This window comes from Schistocerca americana, chromosome 1, assembly GCF_021461395.2.
Source record: "Schistocerca americana isolate TAMUIC-IGC-003095 chromosome 1, iqSchAmer2.1, whole genome shotgun sequence".
Lineage (NCBI taxonomy): Eukaryota > Metazoa > Arthropoda > Insecta > Orthoptera > Acrididae > Schistocerca > Schistocerca americana.
In genome coordinates, this window is record NC_060119.1 from 531,021,589 (window position 1) to 531,037,305 (window position 15,717).

General features: G+C 43.0%; 1 protein-coding gene across 1 annotated transcript in view; it reads right to left on the reverse strand.

The window, feature by feature from the left end:
* The window catches only part of LOC124605414 (myrosinase 1-like), a 184,106-nt gene that overhangs the window by 90,502 nt on the left and 77,887 nt on the right, over positions 1 to 15,717 (reverse strand). The window contains exons 4-5 of the mRNA XM_047137070.1: positions 10,247 to 10,381; positions 10,019 to 10,141 (exon numbers count right to left, since the gene is read on the reverse strand). Of these exons, the coding sequence (XP_046993026.1) occupies positions 10,019 to 10,141; positions 10,247 to 10,381 (258 nt within the window). The remainder of the gene's footprint in view (positions 1 to 10,018; positions 10,142 to 10,246; positions 10,382 to 15,717) is intronic.

Here is a 15,717-nt window from a genome sequence, read left to right on the forward strand (position 1 = left end):
CTTACACCTTCTAGAGCACGTTGGGTGGCACGGGATACATGCGGACGTGCATTGTCCTGTTGGAACAGCAAGTTCCCTTGCCGGTCTAGGAATGGTAGAACGATGGGTTCGATGACGGTTTGGATGTACCGTGCACTATTCAGTGTCCCCTCGACGATCACCAGTGGTGTACGGCCAGTGTAGGAGATGCCGGGTGTTGGCCCTGTGTGCCTCGGTCGTATGCAGTCCTGATTGTGGCGCTCACCTGCACGGCGCCAAACACGCATACGACAATCATTGGCACCAAGGCAGAAGCGACTCTCATCGCTGAAGACGACACGTCTCCATTCGTCCCTCCATTCACGCCTGTCGCGACACCACTGGAGGCGGGCTGCACAATGTTGGGGCGTGAGCGGAAGACGGCCTAACGGTGTGCGGGACCGTAGCCCAGCTTCATGGAGACGGTTGCGAATGGTCCTCGCCGATACCCCAGGAGCAACAGTGTCCCTAATTTGCTGGGAAGTGGCGGTGCGGTCCCCTACGGCACTGCGTAGGATCCTACGGTCTTGGCGTGCATCCGTGCGTCGCTGCGGTCCGGTCCCAGGTCGACGGGCACGTGCACCTTCCACCGACCACTGGCGACAACATCGATGTACTGTGGAGACCTCACGCCCCACGTGTTGAACAATTCGGCGGTACGTCCACCCGGCCTCCCGCATGCCCACTATACGCCCTCGCTCAAAGTCCGTCAACTGCACATATGGTTCACGCCCACGCTGTCGCGGCATGCTACCAGTGTTAAAGACTGCGATGGAGCTCCGTATGCCACGGCAAACTGGCTGACACTGACGGCGGCGGTGCATAAATGCTGCGCAGCTAGCGCCATTCGACGGTCAACACCGCGGTTCCTGGTGTGTCCGCTGTGCCGTGCGTGTGATCATTGCTTGTACAGCCCTCTCGCAGTGTCCGGAGCAAGTATGGTGGGTCGGACACACCGGTGTCAATGTGTTCTTTTTTCCATTTCCAGGAGTGTATATCTGCTCCTTGGCACGCCTTACCTCTAGGGTAATCTGATTTCGGAATCTCTGTCTGACCATAAAGTTAACTAATTGAAATCTTCTCGTTTATCCCGTCTTTTCCAGGTACACCTCCTCCTCTTATGATTATTAGACAGAGTATTTGCTATTACTAGCTGAAATTTATTATAAAACTCAATTAGTCTTTCTCGTCTATCGTTCCTTGTCCTAAGCTCATATTCTCCTGTGACCTTTTCTTCTGCTCCTTCCCCTACAACTGCATTCCAGTCTTCCATGACCATTCGATTTTCATATCCCTTTACGTACCGAATTACACTTTCAATGTCCTCATATACTTTCTCTATGTCTTCAGCTTGCGACGTCGACATGTATATCTGAACTGTCGTTGGCGGTGTTGGTTTGCTGTCGGTTCTGATTAGAACAACCCTGTCACTGAACTGTGCTCCTTCCTGCCTTCCTATTCATAACGAATCCTACACCTGTTGTACCATTTTCTGCTTCTGTTACTATTACCCTGTCCTCATCCGCCCAGAAATCTTTGTCTTATTTCCACTTCCCTTCATTGACCCCTAATATATCTAGATTGAGCTTTTGCAGTTCACTTTTCAGATTTTCTAGCGTCCCTAACACATTCAGACATCTGACATTTCACGGCCCGACTCGTAGAACGTTATTTTTTCGTTGAATATTCAGTTTTTTCTCATGGTCACCTCCTCGTCGGCAATCCCCTCCCTGAGATCCGAATAGGGGAGTATTCCGGAATCTTTTTCCGATGGAGATCACCATGACCCTTTTTCAATTAAAGGCCACATGTCCTGTGGATGCATGTTATGTGTCTTTAATGCAGTCGTTTCGATTGCCTTCGTCATCCTCACGCAGTTGATCATTGCTGATTCCTCCGCCTTTAGAGGCAGTCTCCCACCCCTAGGACAAGAGAGTGGCCTGAACCTCTGTCCGCTCCTCCGCTCTCTTTAACACGGCCGTTGGCAGAAGGAGGGGTGACTTCTTATGCCGGAAGTCTTCCGCCGCCAGTGCTGAGTCTTAATCAAAATTTAAGTGTTGGTGGGTTTAGAAGGCGGGGTCGAGGACGTTCTGATTACTATTCAACGACGCTACGCCTAGACCATGGGGCAGAGATGTAGTGGATGTAGTGGGCTGTTACTGGATTATATTTTACACAGTAATGTAAGTCCAGTAATATTTGATTTCTATATAGTGATCAAAAGAAAATTCTATTTGGAATCTTTACTTTCGACCTAATACTTACGTCTATTAAGGGGTGATGTAATGACTAATAGGCCTGTGTTGGTTGGACCGATTGTATTTGTGTAGTGCATACACTCAACACTCAATATAGGCAGTGTGATAGAATCTCTGCTCTTAGCAATACGTAAATGACTTGGCATATAAAACCAATAATTCTATGCGGCTGTTCGCAGATGACGTACATGTTTGGAGGGAGGCATCACCATTAATAGATTCACATTAATGAAAATACACCAGGCTGCTACACCGTGCTCGTTATGAACTTCTTGGAGAAACCCTACATTTTGTCCCAGTCTGTGAAGGACATCTTCAGGTCAGATTTAAACCCATGCTCGCTACTCAGCTGTAGCGAACCAGAGTGTGAATCAACCCTCCATAGAAACTACTACACCCCTGAAGATGTCCTTTGCAAATGGGAACGAAATGGGTTTCTCCAGTACATTCATTCGATGACGGAATTAGAGAGCAAGCTCAAACTGTGGTTTCTTTTCAAAGAAAAATTCTCGGGATTTGCGTTAAACGATTTAGGAAAACCCCTGAATACCTAAATCTTAATGGCTGGATTGGGCCTGAGCTGCTGAGCCAGTCATTGCCTCAGCACTACCCCAACTCGCTGGGATCAGCATCCGTGGTGCCTGCCGACCCTCACTGCTTTGATCCAAGAACTTGATAGAGAGATCTCATGAGACGATACTGAGCGGGTGCAACTCTGATTTCCAGATCCGCACTCTGTATTCGCATTGGCACTGGTTCCACATTCCTTCTCTCATGGTTTTAGAATCCCCTTTACACATCAGTCACCTCATTACTAATACTGCCGCCGTTTACCACTTTAGACCAGCACTGAACACTCTCAACCCCGCGCTGAATCACTCCGTAGCGTGAACCTATATGGACATCTCATTTAATACCTTAAAAGTACTCCCATTCTGCAAAGCGAATCTATTTCATAAACAATGTCTCATCTTACAATGAGTAGGCGTAAAGTTTTAACTATCACCTTGAAAAAACGAAGTTACCTAAGTATTTTTTGTTTTGTTTGAGAAACATGTCTGCAATTTTGGAACACACTGAAATCCCCAAGCCATAACCCCCTATCATGACCTTAAGTGATAAAAAGGAAATGAGGTGAGCCATCTTGTTTAGCATCTTTAGCGGCGTACTGCATCACTGTGCCATCGGACTGTAGACACCTACCAGCAAACAGACAAAAATTTAATCACGTAAGTCATTCATCGACGTGATAATTGAAGTTATCATTTTCCTTCTTAAAGTCCCCTCCTCTACGTAACACCAACAAGCAGTTCCACCCCATCAACTCCTATAAATGCAAATGCTTATATAACGTATTCAAATAACTTATGGGGATGCGGCCAGACAATGTCTTTCATAATCGCTGATATTTCGACAAGTGCAGACCGTGTCATTTTCAAGCTATATTAAGTATTATAAGCAGAGTTGTCATGAGGTTACAAGCTTGAAGCCGACGACCGCCATTTTAGTATGGTCGGATATTAGCATTTGTTGGACGTATTTTCGTAAAAAACGTCAGCCTGCATCATTTACAGGTGTACTAGTCGTTTTAATTTTAGTGTAAAGAAATTATATTTTATTCACAAGTGGATTCGTTCATGCGATATTTTCTTATACATGTGCATTATAAGAAAAAAAAAGAAAAGAAAAATGCGCCACGAAGGAATTATCCGATTGGGATGGGACGGAAATCGGTAGACGTGGTAATGTACATCTACAGATAAACAAATGGTTACAGCTTCAGAAAAAATTGGATGATTCACTCCAGAGAAAGAGCTTTGCAAATCAAGCAAGTTAATAACACGTTGGTCCGACTCTGGTCCTTATGAAAACAGTTATCTGGCTTGGAACTGACTGATACAGTTGTTGGATGTCCTCTGCAAGGTATTGTGCGAAGTTCTGCCAGTTTAGGGCGTTAGATCGTTAAAATTCCGAGATGGTTGGAGGGCTCTGCAGATAATGCTCCGTGCATTGTCAACAGAGGAGAGATCGGCGACCTTGCCGTGTGCAGAGGGGCATTATCTTGCTACAATGTAAACCCAGGATAGACTGCCATGAAAGGCCATAAAACGCGGCGTGGAATATACTCGACGTTCCACTACGCTGTAAGGATGCCGTGGATGACAACCAAAGAGGTTATGTTGTGAAATGGAGTGACAACCCAGACCAACACTCCTGGTTGTTGAGTCGTAGGGTGGACGAAATTCAGGTTCATATCACCCGCTGTCTGGCGTGCCTCCAGACACGTCTCGCTGGCCATCGGGGCTCAGTTGGAAGCGGGGCACATCACTGAACACAATTTTACTGCCGTCAATGAGATTCCAGGCCGAAGACGCGTCTGGAGTCGCCCCAACAATGGTGGGATATCAACCTGTCTGTTGCCCTCCATACAACCTGAGAACTGTAATGGTCTTGGGTGCCATATCTTTTCATAGCAGGACCCCTTTGATTGTCATTCGCAGGACCCTTACAGCACAGCGGTACGTCGACGATATTCTGCGCCCAGTTTGTTGTTTTTCACGGCAAGCCATCCTGGATCTGCATTTCACTAAGATAATACACACGGTGAAGGTTTTTACTGGGGGTTTTGGTGCTTGCCAAACCCTGCCTTGGCCAGCAAGGTCGCCGGATCTCTCTCCAATTGAGAACAGTTGGAGCATTGTGGGCAGGACCCTGCAACCAACTAGGATTTTGACGATCAAACGCGTCAATTGGAGAGAATTTGGCAGGGTACCCCTCGGGTGGATATTTAACAGCTCTGTCAGTCATTGCCAACCCGTATAACTCCTTGCATAAGGACCAGAGGCGGACCAACACTTGACTGACATGGTCAATTTGTGAAGCTCTTTTTCTTGAATGAATCATCCGGTTTTTCTGTAATTGTAATCGTTTGCTTGACTTTATACACTGAAGTGCCCAAAAACTGGTATAGGTATGCGCATTCAAATACAGAGATACGTAAACAGAAGGAATACGGCGCTGCGGTCGGCAAGGCCTATAAAAGACAAGTGTCTGGCGCAGTTGTTAGATCGGTTACTGCTGCTACAGTGGCAGGTTATCAAGATTTAAGTGAATCTGAGCGTGCTGTTATAGTCGGTGCACGAGCGATGGGACACTGCATCTCCGAGGCAGCGATGAAGTGGGGATTTTCCCTTACGACCATTTCATGAGCGTACCGTGAATATCAGGAATCCGGTAAAACATCAAATCTCCGACATCGCTGCGGCCAGAAAAAGATCCTGTAAGAACAGGACCAACGACGACTGAAGAGAATCGTTCAACGTGACAGAAGTTCAATCCTTCCGCAAATTGCTGCGCATTTCAGTGTTGGGCCATCAACAACTGTCAGCGTGCGAACCATTCAATGAAACATAATCGATATGGGCTTTCGGAGCCCATGGCCCACTCATGTACCCTTGATGACTGCACGACACAAAGCTTTACACCTCGCCTGGGCCCGTCAACACCGACATTGGACTGTTGATGGTTGGAAACTTGTTGCCTGGTCGGACGAGTCTCATTTCAAATTGTATCGAGCGGATGGACGAGTATCGAGCCAACCTCATAAATCCATCGACCCTGCATATCAGCAGGGGACTGTTCAAACTGGTGGAGGCTCTGTAATGGTGTGGGGCGTGTGCAGTTGGAGTGATGTGGAACCCCTGATACGTCTAGTTACGACTCTGACAGGTAACACGTCTGATCACCTGTATCTATTCATGTCCATTGTGCATTCTGACGGACGCGGGCAATTTCAGCAGGACAGTGCGACACCCCACACGTCCAGAATTGCTATCGAGTGGCTTCAGGAACACTCTCCTGAGTTTAAACACTTCCGCTGGCCACCGAACTCCCCAGACATGAACATTATTGAGCATATCTGGGATGCCTAACAACGTCCTGTTCAGAAGAGATATCGCCCCCCCTCGTACTGTTACAGGTTTATCGACAGCCCTGCAGGATTCATGGTGTCAGTTCCCTCCAGCACTTCTTCCGAGATTAGTCGAGTCCATACTACGTCGAGTTGCAGCACTTCTGCGTGCTCGCGAGGCACTACAAGATATTGGGCAGGTGTACCAGTTTCTTTAGCTCTTCAGTGTCACATCTAACGATTTATATCCCATTGGGTAATTCCTTCGTGGTGCGTCTTTTTTGTCTCTTAGATTATACATAAATTTTAACTAATTTCTTTTGTAATTTTGCTTTAGATTTCCTATCAATACAACACAAAGCGCTCTGGTTGAACACTGTGAGAATGAAGTCTTGCAAACCGTCCAGACATAGCAAAACATGTTCTCAATATTTTTGGGAAGAGGGCGCAGACGGAACATCAGTGCCGTTATTCTGTATTAAAGAAAATGCTGGATTACAAAAGTACTTTCCTGGTTATTCGAACGAGTAAAAAAGAAAAACTTACGTTAACAAGGTAAAATGCGTCGTATTACTCGATCGAATATGCGTTTAGGACCAGAAAAACATCTAAAAATTCCTCCTGACATTGTGTCATTCACTAAAGCTGTGTAATATTTGCAATTTAAAAGAGCTGTTGCGTGGACACGACAGAAACTGTGAACAAGAAACAACTGCTAATGTTTAGAGTTTACTAAAATGGCTGCGCCGGCTTCAAAGTAATGTACAACGTAATTCTGTGCCGTCACCTCCCGTTACTATACCTTCATGTTATTAATAACCACCGGGAGAGGTAGCGTTAACTCAGCCTCACTGTGTGTGCTATGTTTCCGCATACGCTCTGCATGCTGTCGTTTGCACGATGTCGTGTCTTTTGTGCCTTAAAAATAACAGGGTGTTCACCCCTCGACTGATCGGCGGTTGTAAAGACGTCACTCGGCTTCACTCCCGTATGCTATATGAACAAGGTTCACGTAACGTAACATACTCCTATGTTAGTAACTTTCAACGCTGGGTGCATGAACGCAGCACTACGTATCTCTTTGCTGTGATTTGTTTTTCAGTACATACATCAGTAGTCAGTTACTCTCTGATTTGAGAAACGACATGATTAGCCGCCAAGAGCTGCTGATAAAACTTTGCTGTACATCCGGTTTCGGTTCATAGAAGATCACCATGTATCATGAAATATTTGCTACTGTTTACAAGGTAACGTAAAATTAGTAGCGTGAAATAATATAAAGTCCATGACTCGTCAGTGTTGTCAAATAGTAGTATGAATTTACATCTTTTAAACACTGACATGTCTTTGCCATAATTTTGTTATTCCACTACGCCTTACGCGTCTCGATATTAGGTCATTTCCGAAGGAAAACCCTTAAACTCATTACTATGAGTCAGTAGGAAGTTGTCGAAATGCATACATAGTATCAGTTCAACACTCCTTCATAACAAGCAAGTGCAGTTGGCCACTTGGACAAGTTTCTAAGCATAGTAATGACTTTAACCATTTACCTTTGAGAATGACGTAACGTCGAAACGCATAAGGCTTATTGGAATAATAAATTTGTGGCCAAGACATCTCAGAGTTCTAAGTACGCCCAATGGCCGCTTTGTCTCACACTGCCTTATGAAAAGTATAGCTGATAAACTACGTCGTCAATAGTAAAAATGTACCAGACACAGCTCTTCTTCATGTTACATTAACAGTCGGCTTACAATGTTAAGAGACGAGGCACCTGGGGCGCACTACATGCTGTCAATCTCGGCTGTAGATGACCACTTCATATCTCTTTTCGGCTCTCTTTCGGAATCGATTAGTTTATTTCCCAACTGATCAACCCTAGGCTTAGGAAGACACGGTCCTTGTAATTTAATCGTTTGGGAAGTGGGGGTATTCCACTGCCAAGCTCGCTCGTCCCTGTTTTCAGATACTCAGGTTTGTTTACAACGTTCAGATTTCCAACATCGCACATTCCGATTCGTAGAAAGTCTACTTTATGCGTCTTCCTACTAGGCAGTCTCCACCTGTACCTCCGAACAGGTACTGTTTTCCCTCCAGAATTCTTTGCGGAAGAAGTGATCAACGTGATATTATATTACAAAACAGCATATACTGTGGCTATACTATGAGTGTCTTTAATACAGTAGTTTCCATTGCTTTATTCAACTTCATCGCTGATTCTTTCTCCTCTAGGTACAGTTTACCACGCTAAGGTCTAGTGGATGCCTGGAATCCCTGGCTACTCCTCTTCCTGCTTTGGCAAGAGCGTTGACATAATGGTGATGACTCCTTACATGAGAAGTCTTCGATTGCCATAGCTGATGACATTTATTCTAAATCTAGGTTGTGGCTAACGTCTAACCGAGAACCCTAGAGTTTTGATTGCCAAGCTGCTACCCTTAGACCGAACTTACCTCTCCTTTGATTCTAACACACTCAGTCGATGAATCAAACACAGCCAGAATCTTTCCTATTATCTTACTATTCACTGCACTCACCAGACAAAACCCTTATCCAACTGCCACCTCATCACCAAGTTCTCAATAACATCCGGTTTCCATTTTCCTTCACACAATCCAACGTAATTCTGCTGTTTTTACGGGTCTGGTCATAAAACGCGATAGAACACTTCCTTTAGGACCAATGAATTACAATGTCGTCAGCCTCTGAGGTGTAGCAAAACCAACTTCTTCACTCCCACAGGCATTCATTTTCTCATCACTACCACTTTTAATAAAAGAAAGCTCAAGTTTTATCAACTGCTTATGTTTTAATTTTCAACTTCATTATATGTCAAAACTGTGCTTACCTACTGACAGGCTGTCTCAAAATGAGAATAAACGACAATAACAAAATCCGTTCAAAATCGGCAACGGCCGAGGAATACTCGATTTCCTAGCTAACGGAAATTTCACTTGGCAAAGGTGGAAGCTCAAGGCGGAGAGAAAATACTTCTTTAAATGGCGTTACGAGTTTTATTTCTTTCGCATAATTTTTATGATTCAAATGTGGCCGACGTTAAATTACGACGTGTTGAGTTTATCTCGAAATTATATGTGTGTTCACTGGGGTTTGTTTGCAGTTACGTGAAGCTTATCATAACTGTTTATTTCAGTTGACCGTATATCAAATAAAACATTTCCTGACACTAGATGGAAATGGACTCATGACGTTTCATGAGTGATGAGATTTTCAGTTTTCCCCGTAAATTTTAAACTTGACCTCAACTTCTGTTCACTATACATTGCACAACCAAATGTTTTCAGTTATCAAGCGTTAACGAAGAAAAAAACAGTTCTTATTCCCCAAATTAATTTTTTGAGCTGTTTGGAAGACTTTTTATTTCCTTTGAGTGGTCTGAAGTTTTATTGTTTCCAGTATTGCCTCTTTTAAAGTAAATTATAGATTATATTTTTTTGTTTTTTTCCCCTTGTTTTCTGTTGCAGGACATTTATTGCATCTTCTCAATGGAGAACAAGTTCTTATTTGGTCACTGAAAGAATTTTGTGTCCAACAAACAATACTGCTCTTAGTAAAACGATTACTATTAAACATTTTTCCCAATGTTCTTATCTAAAATCTAGAACATGACTAGAAGCAGCAAGTGTAGAACGTAATCTTCGTGAGGAAAAGATGAAAAACAACCAAATAAGTCGCAATAGTAAAACAGTTTATTAAAATCGCTTGAACGTCGAAAACTAGGTCAAAATATTGCAACTGATTTGGCTGTTTCTCACCTTTTCTTACAAAGTTTCATTGATTTGTTTAGAAACCTGAGGATTATTCTCACCAGGTCTCCGAACTGTGAAAAAAGTACTCTTGCATAGTCCTCAAAGAAGTCTGCCATAAGAGGGTTCATCCAACCTCCCATCTCTTGCAGTGGTTGCGGAAGATCCCAGTGAAACATTGTTACCTGTTGGTTAGCAACGTCAATAGCGCATAAATCAATCAAAAGTCACAAAACGTAATTTTCACGGTTTTATACGATTATGCAGTATGTATAATTACTCTGACTTACCATAGGCTGAATCCCATTATCTAAGAGTTCTGTCATCATCGTCCTGTAGTAATCAATTCCTTTCTCGTTCACGTTACTGGCGGTTCCATCAGGTAAAATACGTGCCCAGCTTATGGAGAAACGATAGAAATCCATCTGAAAGAGTTTCAGGAACTTATTTTTGAACACACTCATCAAGACACCTTGACAACTACAGGTTAAAAGAATTGAGGTAACGACGAACTACTGGACTCAGCAAAATCAACTAACGATGACTGCATTGCGATTAGGAAATTGTAAAGGAACACGGTAAATTTCTAAATCCCAATTTACGCTCTGAGTCTTGTAATCAGCTATTTCATTTACACTAAACAATATACTATTATACATTTTATAGGATGAGAGTTAAGCCTAATTTTGTAATAATTTAAACAATGCTGATACCATTAACATTTAATTTTATCAATAATTTTGATCAATTATGACAGTAAACCTAAGGCCACTCAAAACTATCAGAAAATTTAACTTCAGTCACTGAAGATACAGGGCGAATCACCTAAAACTTGCACCACAAATATTGTGGAAATGGAAAGAGGTATTGATGCGCGGTTTTGCACAGAATAGATTGGTAGTCAGGGGCTCGTATTCCTCGCCAATAAACAAATTGTAATAATACTTAGAAATAGTATTTTTTTGGAAATATAGACCTTTTTAAATGGAAGAATGCTTATTAACATTAGGAAACTAAAAGTAGTGAAAATTAGGACGTCAGTGGTGTTTGTTGTAGGATTCTAGTGAGAGTCGTTTACGAGGAGATATCGTGTTTTGAAACGTTTCCGCATCGACACTTGTTTGTGCCATTCAGCATGCGTAGTTGCTATGTACGATGTTGTTACGTTTGCTTACGTGTACTTGGGTGTTACTTGGGTGCAATGCGACTTGGTGGTCAGTTAGCGTGTGACAATCCAAGCAGTAGGTCCTGAGTGGACGATGGGATTTACCAACGCAGAGAAAGCCGACATGCTCATTGTGTACGGAAAGTGTAGGAAGATTGCAGAACATTCTTGTACGGTGTATGTTGAAAGGTATTCCAACAGACGTCAACCATCTCGGCGATTAGTTATCAACCTCTTCAGCTAGTTACGTCAAAGTGCTGGTGTAACACATAGACAAGGTATCAGAAGGAAACGAGTAACAACAGAAGACAGGGACATTAACGTTATAGCTGCTGTTGCAGTTGACCCGCTCGTTAGCTCCCGCGCAGTTGCACGACGATGTCACAGGTGTCAGGCAAGTCCCCCCCGCATTCTCTATCGACGTTGGTTCCATCCCTTTCATATCTCTCTCCACCAAGGGCTGCATGGAAACGATTATGGGAATCGTGTTAACTTGTGTACATGGGCATACGACAGGATATTCTAGATGTATCATGTATCTTGTTTAGTGATTAAGCCACATTTCCCAATCATGACCAGGTAAACAGCCGAAAAATGCACTATTGGTTTGTTGACGATCTCCGTTGCCTTCGTCAAGTGGAACATTAGCATCGAAATGGTTGAAATGGCTCTAAGCACTATGGGACTTAACATCTGAGGTCATCAGTCCCTTAGACTTAGAACTACTTAAACCTAACTAACCTAAGGACATCACAAACATCCATGCTCGAGGCAGGATTCGAACTTGCGACCGTAGCAGTCGCGCGGTTCCGGACTGAAACGCCTAGAACCGCTCGGCCTCAGCGGCCGGCTGAAAGCTCAGCATCCATGGAGTGCAAACGTGTGGCGTGCGATAGTGAATCATCAGCTCATAGGCACATTTTTCATAGACGGAACACTGAAAGAGCACAAGCATCGCAGCCTCCTAACTGATCATCTTCCAGGGACGCTATAAGACGCTCCTATGCTGACTAGGAGGAACCTTTGGTATCAACATGAAAGCTGTCCAGCCCATAGTGCACGAAGAACTACAGCATGTCTTCACGAATTAAGTTTCATTAATTATTATTAATTTCCACTTTGGCGCTGTCAGTGTGAATGTCATCATTTACTACTGTACTTTAAACGTAAGTTGAAGTACTGTAGTACAGTCAGATTAATCTTTAGAGTTGTCAGCCAATTTAAACTGTATATTCTGATGATGCTCTTGGTCATTTGAAGAGCGCAACCGGTCAGTAAAAAATACAAAGTGCGAGTTGTGGCTGTTTTCGAAATCTTATTTTTAACAGTCGTTCTCCCTGAATGGTGAATCTTCAAGAACTGTTTCCAAATCCTTATATTGGACGCAGAGGACTTGTACCTTGGCCGGCTTGTTCCCGTATATGATCCATGTAGACTTTTTTGTGGTGAAAACTGAAAGACACTGTCTACAAGAGCATACCAGGCACACCCAATGATGTGCAATGACGTATTACTGCATCCTGTTCGGATGTCTCCGCTGAAATTCCCAGAGAGACAAAGGCCATAGAGCGAGGCAATAGTCGTCCCATACCAGACTGGAAACGCGTATTGGCGCTGCTGGTGGTAATTTTGAACAGAACCAGTGATGGTCAGTGCCTCGTTGCTCGTCAGAATCCACATAACTGGTGTATGTAATTGTGCTGTTCTTTACTGTGTGCTCCCGCAGTTATTGTACAAGTGTTGGTGTTGACGCTTTCCAAAATAAGGTATCTCTTGAACGACTCGCACTAGAATCGTGCTACAAACACTACTGGCATTCTAATTTACCCAGCTTTTAGTCTGTTAATGTCAATGCGCGTTGTTACATTTAAAAAGTGTGTATTTGCAAAAAAATATATATTCTAAGTATTATTACAATCTGTTTACTGGCTAACAATACGAGCCCCTGACTACCAATACATTCTGTGGAAACCGCACGTAACAGCATTTTCCACTTCTGCAGTATCTGCGGTGCAAGTCTTAGGTGGTTCACCCTGCAGATTCGCAACAGGTATGTGCAGATTTGATAACATTTATTACGACTTTTGTTTTGGAAGATATGCAGTGGAGAAGCATCTACTTTTGACGTATTCTTGTTTCTCCAGTTTTACTTTAATGCATTACTTCCTAGTATGTTTATCGTTCTTGGCGATTGTTTAACAAAATGAAAGCGATCACTTAATGTAGCTTATATAAACATGCAATCAAGAACAGCAGTAATCAAGCAACAGAGTTAAACAGTCACTGAACATACACTTCAATGTATAGTAATGAACTAAAATATGCGTAAAAAGTAACTGATAGCGTTTAATCGAACGTTTCACCGACCCCAGAATTAAAGTTATTCAGCTGACGCAATTAGAGCGAACTTATTTTTATCACTGGTTCTTGGTAGAAGATACGTTCCAGTTGGAAGGCTATACGGCGTTAATGTGATAACTGAATGAGACTTTCATAAAGAAATATTTGCTGCTTTCTTTCGTAGTTTTGAGATCCCATATTAATCAGAAGCGTTTCACGAGAATAATTAGGTTCCAAGGAATTGCGTGTTGCTGTGCATCTGAATTTATTCGTACTATTTTATGACAAGATATGGAACACACTCGCCAGTGTCCGTCGGGAAAATCTACTCTTTGTGGAACTATGATTATTGTCCCGAAAGAATTTCCATATTTGCAAATAAATGTTTTAAAAATATTATCGTGGTTTGTTGCTTAGTTACAAGCTTAGTTCCTCGTTAATGCTAATTTTTCTATAAAGTAATTCAGAAAAAAAGTGCAGGAGATAGAAACAACGTAATAGTTCATAGAAATATGTTCTTAATTTCTTAAGATGACGGGACCACAACGCGAACAAGAATGCCCATCGCGACATATCTCTATGCTCCAGGGACATCTATGACTACAGAAGTAGTACGATTACATAGTGTAGCGCCAGTTTGATCCCATCAAGACTACTTTGTCTATGAGGAAATTTCACCATTGACTCAGCCCACTAATGGAGTGAGTTTTAATTTTTATATGTTATGGAGGATTTTACAGTAAGGGCAGAAAACTTAAATTGCGTGTCATTTTGGATGTCGTGGTTTGATAGGCCAATAATGTGACAGAACGATACGAGACAGACAGTAGCTAGTAAACATGGCACACGTTGCCCGGTAAGTGAGTTCACCAGTCCAGTCATGAAACAACAGTAGGTGAACGCTGATTTTGCAGACAAAACAACCTTCAGAGACGTGTCTAATTTTCACCGTATGATCACGTTAATTGAGGTACATGGGGCGCAGAAAAACTACGAATGGCTGACGAGTAAAAAGGCGTCAAACGAGAAATCTCTTGATGTGTGTCGTGGTATGGAGGAAATATGTGACCATTTCACTTTGAAGTGAAGATAGGTAATGCGTTAACGGTAAATGGCGAACGTTGTCGTAACATGGTAACCCAGTTCTGTGTGTCTCTATAAGAAGACATGGTCATTGATGACATGCAGTTTGATGACATGTGGTTCCTGCAGGACGGTGCTGCTTGCCATGCCACCCATTAAACACAGACGGTCTTGCACGAGTCTTATCTTGGTCACGTCATCTTCCTTTTTGGTGACGGGAATTGGCCACCATGATCTTGCACTTTAACATCTTTGCGCATTCTTATGTGAGTACTTCTGGAGTCTCAGGTTTACGCGAGCAAACCCACAAACACTCCTGCATTAAAGACTGAAACTGATTGCTGTATCAACGAAATACCATCACATTTATGCAAAACCGTTACTGAAAATTGCGCCAGAAGTATACGCATGTCCCACCGAAACTGTGGCGATTATTTACCGTATGTGTTGTTCCATACATGATTCCCAAATGTCTACATTACAAATCAGTAAATAATTCAATGCTTTGCTACAGAAGACGATGTTTCTTTTAAAATTCAAATCTTATGCTCCTGTTGTGACACCCGTCATTAATCTAATTTTTATGAAGCAACGAAACGTGTCTCTAGAAGTGGATGTAGCACAATGGATCACCTGCAAATTGTCGTTATAATTGCTGAAGGGAGCAATGAGTATGAATTCAGTTTTTTTCTTGATTTGCGAGAAAGTTTTTATTCGGGTCTAACAAAGTCTGTTCTATGAATCCTTCAGACAGCAGGCTCTGATTCTGTTCCGGCCTATCGAAGTCGACTGTTGGTGATGTGACTGAAGTGGAGTCATGAAGAAAGAACCACGGGTAAGCCAAGACCACGTAGATTTCATCTGCTGTCGGATAGGGATCGTCGAGTATTACGGCTGGTGGCTGTAAAAAAATCACATGAGATAAGGGGAAGGTATCCTCCGAGAGTTCAAAAATGCTACAAGCAGGCCAGCTAGCACAATGACTGTATGTAGGGAGATAAAAAGAATGGGGTATGATAGCCGAACAGCTCCCCATAAACCACTCATTTCTGCAATCAGTGTTAAGCAACGCTTGAGCTGGTGTGAAGAGAGACTGTAGAAGTGGATTTGGAGTGACGAATCACACTATGCTCTGTGACAATCCGAAGAAGGGATTTGGGTTTGGCGAATGCC